Source organism: Candoia aspera, chromosome 5, assembly GCF_035149785.1.
Source record: "Candoia aspera isolate rCanAsp1 chromosome 5, rCanAsp1.hap2, whole genome shotgun sequence".
In the NCBI taxonomy this organism is placed as follows: Eukaryota; Metazoa; Chordata; class Lepidosauria; order Squamata; family Boidae; genus Candoia; species Candoia aspera.
Window position 1 is genome coordinate 39,517,422 of NC_086157.1, and position 7,323 is coordinate 39,524,744.

At 37.6% G+C, this 7,323-nt stretch overlaps 1 protein-coding gene and 1 long non-coding RNA gene across 4 annotated transcripts in view; one reads left to right on the forward strand and one right to left on the reverse strand.

Annotated features, from left to right (window-relative positions):
- The window catches only part of LOC134498767 (cohesin subunit SA-2-like), a 60,416-nt gene extending 54,953 nt beyond the window's left edge, over positions 1-5,463 (forward strand). For all 3 annotated transcript variants that reach the window (XM_063305033.1, XM_063305035.1, XM_063305034.1), the window contains 6 exons: positions 1,441-1,607; positions 1,710-1,838; positions 2,719-2,909; positions 3,115-3,289; positions 4,057-4,138; positions 4,882-5,463. In XM_063305033.1, the coding sequence (XP_063161103.1) occupies positions 1,441-1,607; positions 1,710-1,838; positions 2,719-2,909; positions 3,115-3,289; positions 4,057-4,138 (744 nt within the window). In that variant the 3' untranslated portion in view covers positions 4,882-5,463. The remainder of the gene's footprint in view (positions 1-1,440; positions 1,608-1,709; positions 1,839-2,718; positions 2,910-3,114; positions 3,290-4,056; positions 4,139-4,881) is intronic.
- On the reverse strand, positions 5,386-6,548 carry LOC134498768 (uncharacterized). The gene is made up of 2 exons (XR_010068061.1): positions 6,251-6,548; positions 5,386-5,668 (listed from the first exon to the last, which is right to left on the reverse strand). It is a non-coding gene; the product is annotated as an uncharacterized LOC134498768 (long non-coding RNA).
- Positions 6,549-7,323: the final 775 nt, after the last annotated feature.

Below are 7,323 nucleotides of genomic sequence, written 5' to 3' on the forward strand. Positions count from 1 at the left end.
ATGGATATAACAACATGGATTTTTCTTCATGTGTTTATTTCATACAGGTGGTCCTCAGTTAATGACCACTCATTCATCGACCATTTCAACTTACAACAGCACTGAATGAGTGGTACTTAAGACGGGTCCTTGAAGTTCCAGCTGTCACAGCGCCTCTGCAGTGATGTGATCATGATCCGGACGCTTGGCAACCGGCCCACATTTCCAGTGGTTGTAGCGTCCTGTGGTCACATGATCACAATTTGTGACCTTCCTGCCAGCTGCCCCCAATCAAAACCAATGGGGAAGTTGTCAGGAAGTTGGAAGTTGCGATCACATGAAGTCCTTGCTTAATGACCTGCAGTGATTCGTTTAACAACAATAACCGAGGACTGCTGGAACTGCTGTTGTTAAGTGGCGCAGTCACGTGACCTCATACTTTATGACCATGTCGCTTAGTGATGGAAATTCCAGTCTCAGTTACAGTCGTTAAGTGAGGACTACCTGTATATGTTTTCCAAGTTGGCTTATAGTAAAGTTTTGATTTGGATATTAGCTTGACAGTTTGAATGGCAGAGTCAAAATCATAGATCACAAATTTATATGAATGCATCAAATGAGCAGTAACTGTTTTGAGACAAGTATTTAATGGAAATTATATGTTTTATATACAAATAAGTAGTGATACTATTTCTAACTAATGCACCTAGGGAGAGAACAATTTGTAGTGGAAAAGTTGCTGCTTGGGTGCTTAACTATTTTTCAGTGTTCCACCCCATCCTGGGCATATGTTTGCATGGATGCTAAACATGGATTTACAACTCCAGATTTATTCTGCTACAGGTTCCACTTTCAAAGCAAAACTTAGAAGAAATCATCAGTTTTTATCACCTAGGTTTTATTTATATATTGCTATTCTGTCCTCTACTTTTTAAGGGCATGCAGTAAAATTTAAATCTGCCATAATGTATGCTGTAATGCAATACAGTAAGTAAAAATAGAATGTTGTCAAGATTAAGAGAAAGTATACTGGTTTTTAAATGAGCAATTAAGTACTTATCAAGAAGTCTTTATAATCAGCAGCACATAACTGGAGACAGGTAATTTGCTCTTTCTAGTATGCATAAGAAAAATATTTTGTGCTCGTTACCAAAAACATAATCCTTGTTTTAAACGGGAATGGAAAGGGCTTATTTTTTTTGCAGCATATATTTCAATATATCTTTGCATGCTGATGATATCTTGCTTCCCTTCCCTAACCTTCCTGCTCTTGGTTCCCATCTGTGTCATTCACATTCTTGTTCTGCTTGGTGGGATTCTTAAAATTTATAATTGGATTATTGTATAGTTTGGTGTATGCTTCCATCCTGAGCAAAGAATGTGTTGGTTTTATGCCAGGTATGTGCTCCTGGGGACTGTTTTATTGCCTATAAATTTTAAACCAATGTCTGTGATCTGCAGCTGTTTCAGAAGCATATTGAAAGCCATGGTGATGGCAGCAGTAGCAGCAATAGCTTGGATTCCTCTTCCACCTCCTTCAACAACATTAAAGAGCTTGCCCGACGCTTTTCTTTGACATTTGGCTGGGACCAGGTGAAAAGTCGAGAATCAGTAGCTATGATACACAAGTAGGTGCCAACTACATGTTGCCCCTTAGTCTTCTGTTTGAAGGGTGTCCATGTTGTAAATATCTTTTTCTGTTTCCATTTCTTCCTCATGCCTGTTAAAAGGGAAGGTATTGAATTCGCCTTCCAAGGGGCAGCTGGAATGGAAGGGAAGTCCCTACCTCCTAATTTAAACTTTTTGATCGTCCTCAGTGAATTCTCCAATAAACTTCTAAAACCTGATAAAAGACTTGTGTAAGTTTTGTTTTTGATGCTAGTTTCTTCTGGGAAAAAACATGGAGTATTACAAGGGTCTATGTGATACAGAAATTAGTGGGGATTGACTGAACACAGTCATAAGAATTGCACAGTGGCCTAGGTGCCTTGGAAAAAACATCAGACATATCCTAATATTCGACAGTTTTGCCCTTGAAATGCTAGTGCATTTATATGAGATTCTATATTTACAGTTTTGTGAAAGTTGCACTATTTTAAAAATACTTAAATTATTTAATTTTAGAGGTCAAGCGTCTGTCAAGAGGTGATGCATCTGCTCTTGCACTATGTGTCAGAATAAGAGGTGTAGCTGTGCTTTGGCTTTTATTTGATTTTAGTTTTATTTAAGCTATATGTGTTCAGACTGAACAGATGAGCTTTTCATACGTTAGGCTGACTTTCTGATACATGCAGATGTACATGTTTCAGTAATGACTGTATAATTAGATGTATTTATGCATTCAGAAGGGCATGTGTTGATGAGCAAGTCATGAAAAGTGGATGTCGTAACCAATTTCAAGGTTAGAATATAATAATTAAGCAATTAAATACAATTTTGAACCACCCATAGTACAGTAAGTTTTGTTATTTAATTTATATTCCACTTAGTTTAAAAAGTGCAGAATATTTACAGGAAAAAAAGAGCACAAACCTTAAAAAATAGTACTATTAAAATCCAGGACAGTTAAAGCACTTTAGTACAAATTCGATGATTAGGAGCTAAAAACCAAGGCTGGAGGTAGTGACATTTGAAGTCTAATTTAAATGTAATGACATGAATATTTGTAACTTTTCTGAAAGAATTTTAAGTAAAATCGGGAAAAAAATCAATATTTTTCTCCCCAATCTTTACATGCAGATATAGTTATTTGCTACGATATGTACCTGAAACAGCACTTTGTAAAGAAGATACCTGGTACTCACTGGCTTGGTACAGAACTTCTTTGTTGGCAAGTGATGATGATGACAATTCTGCTATCAGCAGCTCACAGGAGTGGCCATCTGTTAGCATTACTAGGACATCTTCTTTTAAAAGGAAATTGTCTGAAGGTATGACATTTCTGAAATAGGTATAAAAAAGCTTGCGTGTTGGATAACAACATCAGTCAACTTTCCTGATATCCCACTTCAAGTAGGATTGATTTAGGCCACAGTAATATCTGTATTTTTCTTCCTCGGACAGTGTTCAGTGAGACACCTGACTAAAGATACATGAGTGCTGCTAAAGTATGAAAGATGAAATTGTCTGTTTCAGGATCCTGGTCCAAGATTAGTCACACAGAGCGAGCAAACAGGACTTCTGATACTCATTATCCATCCTGCCTGCCTTCCTTGGGACTGAAAAACAGGAAGAGGCTAAAGTCTCATGATAGTTACCACCACGAATATTCCCTCCCATTGGGTCCTGCAACTCCGAAGAGAAAACATAGGTAAGAAGAGTTGTTGGATTAGCTTTGGTAAACAGGATGTCCATCGACTCTAGTTTACGAGACACATGAACAGTTGCGGTGTTTTCTTCAAGGTATGTCCATGATTCTGTGGTGACGTGAGGGCAATCTGGCTATGATTTCAACGTTATTTGATGTTGGGGATAATTGAAACTTAATATCCACAGGCCACAGTCCAGGACATTGTTTAATATATTGTATAATTCCAGCATGGTTTTCAAAATATGAAACCCCCCACAGTGCATCCTGTCTTTCTGCTGCGTAGAAAAACATTTTTGAAAGTTGTAAAGCAGGTTTGATATAGTATGTTCTGCTATTCAAAGAAGTTCTATTTATTAACATCTAAATTCATTTGGTTTCTATAATTATTTTAGAAGGAGTGGCGTTCACTGAGCATATGGGCAGGAAAGATACGGCATTTAAATGGAGTTTTAATTGACGAATATATAGTGCTGTCATATTTTAAATTAGATTATTGATCCATTTACCTTAGCATTGTCCAGGACAACATGCAACCATTTCTAGTGTCAGAAAGAAATTATCCAGAAATTACATCACTGGTAATGCTAGGGATTAAATTTGTGTCTTACATTAAACTAAGTTTCTTTCCCTATTGTATATGTCAACCAAATATTGATTTCTCAGAATTATTATTGTTAAAAAAAAACACCAAACCAACTCCCCAAACTATTTTTAGATCACATGATTTCACTTGAAAGGTGATTTTATTTTTATTTTTCTCATGTTAGTACCCAGGCTCCAGTCAAGGTAGAGGATTCAGCAGAGGCTCCAGTTGAAGATGCAGATATTGATGTTGTTGGTGCTGAATAGGTAAGGATGATTCTATATAAAATATTTTGTTAGTAATATATTTCTTTCTTTCACTAGGAGAGAAAGAATATGTCAACCCCCATAAAGGTAATTTGCTTCAATAATTCTTTTGTTTTATGCAAGTTCATTTCCATGAGTTGGTTCCCTTAATAGAATCTTGCCAGATATTAGCACATATGTGTAAAGGGACACATTAGAGATGGTTTTGAATCATCTGGATTTAAAAACTTTCTATTAGCTTGATCCCACCACCTCCGACATTGGAAAAAATAGAAGGGAAATGAAAAAAAAAATGGACATAGTTGATGCACCCCATTATCGGTCATTCTTCTGCCCTAGCTTCAGTGAGCATGGTTTGGATTTGGTGCTTCTCCTATGGCAGAACTTCCTTGTTTTGTTATTAACAGATTAATATATTACCATGGAACTTTTCATAGCGAAAGAGTAAACCTCTGGAGCTATATGGTTTCTCAACACAGGACTTTTTTTACTGAGTAGAATGGACTGAATTTAGAGAATGTTGATTAAATGAGCCATTTGGATTTCATATAATCCAGTGAGTGCAGATTAAATAGCAATTAAAATTGGTTTACAAAATAGGGGAGTTTTAAAAATTCTGGAAGAGTATCTTATCTAGAAGAGATTATAGTAGCTGCAAGAGGCTATGGGGAAGCATATTTTAAGAGATTTATATTTTAAAAAGTCATCTTAGTCACAAAGTGTCTTATTCTTATATTGTTTAGGATACCTAAAGAAGGAAGACTGCTGGAAATGCTTCTGTTTTTTCATGTAAATAGAACAAAAACAACCAGAAAGAATGGGTTATAACTAATTTTGCCAGAATAATTTGGATGCCAGACCTGGTAGAGCCCAGCCTGGACTGGTAAATTCAAATAAAATGAGAGTTTCTTCAGCCAGTATTTTCTATACCTTCTGATGTTATCAGCTCACTCAAACTTTTTCCAAGCACGCTTGACTTGTAATTCTAGACTCTGTGGTAGATGGGAAAAGTGTCAAGAAGCTGCAGCTCAGTATTTTATGGCAAAATGGGAAAGAAAGAGGAACTTCAAACAATAAGGCAGACAATCTGGTTTCAAGGGAGCAGGCCACTGGCTTCAAAGGAAGAGCGAAAATAGAGAAATTAATGTAAATCAGAAAAAAATACACGAACTTTGCATCTTATGTGCTGCCTTAAGTATCACAACAAAACAAGAAAAATGGTGACTCTGCTAATATGTTTATCACAATTTTTTTTTAAAAAGGCATTTTATTTCACATTTTTATATGCAGCTGTTTGTAAAATAAACTGTATAATCAGTTCTGCCTGTCTGTTTCTACAGCAAGTCATTTTTTCTTACAGTGGGGAAAATGAAAAAGATGTAAAGAGCATAGGCTTGGATGTCACAGGAACTTTTCCAAAGTGGTGAACTGCAGTATAGGCTGAAACTATAGTTTATGTATGTAGCATTAGCGGCAAAACAATCTGTGTTTCTTGTATGTGTGTTTTGCTGCTGTATGTTATATCCCAGACTACTTCTAGGTGCAAAGATTACTGCAGATGCTGACTGCAGTCAGGAAATCAGAAGACGTTTAATCCTTGGAAGCAGAGCAATGACAAATCTCGATAAAATAGTTAAGAGCAGAGACATCACACTGACAACAAAGATCTGCATAGTTAAAGCAATGGTGTTCCCCTTAGTAACATATGGCTGCGAGAGCTGGACCATAAGGAAGGCTGAGCGAAGGAAAATAGATGCTTTGGAACTGTGGTGTTGGAGAAAATTCTGAGAGTGCCTTGGACTGCAAGATCAGACCAGTCCATCCTCCAGGAAATAAAGCCAGACTGCTCACTTGAGGGAATGATACTAAAGGCAAAACTGAAATACTTTGGCCCCATAATGAGAAGACAGGACACCCTGGAGAAGATGCTGTTGCTAGGGAGCGTGGAGGGCAAAAGGAAGAGGGGCCGATCAAGGGCAAGATGGATGGATGATATTCTAGAGGTGATGGACTCATCCCTGGGGGAGCTGCGGGTGTTGACGACCGACAGGAAGTTCTGGCGTGGGCTGGTCCATGAAGTCACGAAGAGTCGGAAGCGACTGAACGAATAACAAACAGCAGTCTTAAATATATTGGCTGATTTTTGACAACACCTTGTTTGCAAATCATGAGATACTGTCAAGCCTACTGAGAAAAGCATCTTAAGAAGCTGCTGTAGACCATCTAAATCAGCAGGCTCTGCATTAGTGTTTTCTGTCTTTGCAGCTTCCGCATGTGTGAACTTCAGCTCCCAGCATCGCCATTGCTGAAAATTCTGGGAGTTGAACTTTGTGCATCTGGAAATTACCAAGGTTGAAAAGCACTGGTCTCTGTGATGGGCAGCAGCTTTTCAGTATTCAGATTGGATTCTTTCCCAGCAGTGTCTCAATTGGCCAAATAGCAAAAGTCTACTATTGAGCTATAACCCTTTATAGGTGAGTGTCCTGTCAAGAAGTAATGCTTTGAGTAGTGAGGATGAGGGGAAATGAATTTGGAATTTACTTCGTTGCTCAAGTATTTTTTTCATCATCTAACATTGCAACTTTTGCATTATTTAAAATTCATACTGCATCAGTGCTCTTGGGACCTGCATGTTCATTCCTGGAGCTGCAGAGCCTGTGTCTGTTTGCACATTTAATAAGAAAAGGCCCAATAGTGTCAAAATACATCTGTCACTTCTAACAGATTTGATAGTAGACTTGCTGCACTGGCTGCTCCATCAGAATAGACAGACCTGAACTTGAAAAATTGCTAATCTTGCAGTTCTCCTTTCTCAGTTGATAAGCTTGGGATCTAAGCAGTGTATTTTTCCACCTCTAGGCAAAAACCTAAAAAGCTGAAATCAAAGGAATCTGTTCAAATCCTAAAACAGTGTTTGATATTGATCATGGTTCTGCATGAAGGAAAAGAAATTGGTAATTATAGGCAAAGGTGCTCTTGTCAAAAAGCAGATCATGGTAATTAAGTGCCATTTTGGAGGGAAAGGCAGGATATAAATCTGTTACAAAAACCTTTTCCTGGTTTTCCCTCAGCTTTGTAATGCCATCTTGGAGCTCACCGTAAGTTCTATTGAAGTAGCATGCAGGAATTTGGAATCATCACAAAAAACTATCAATTCAAGAGAAATCATTAGGCACCAAAATCTG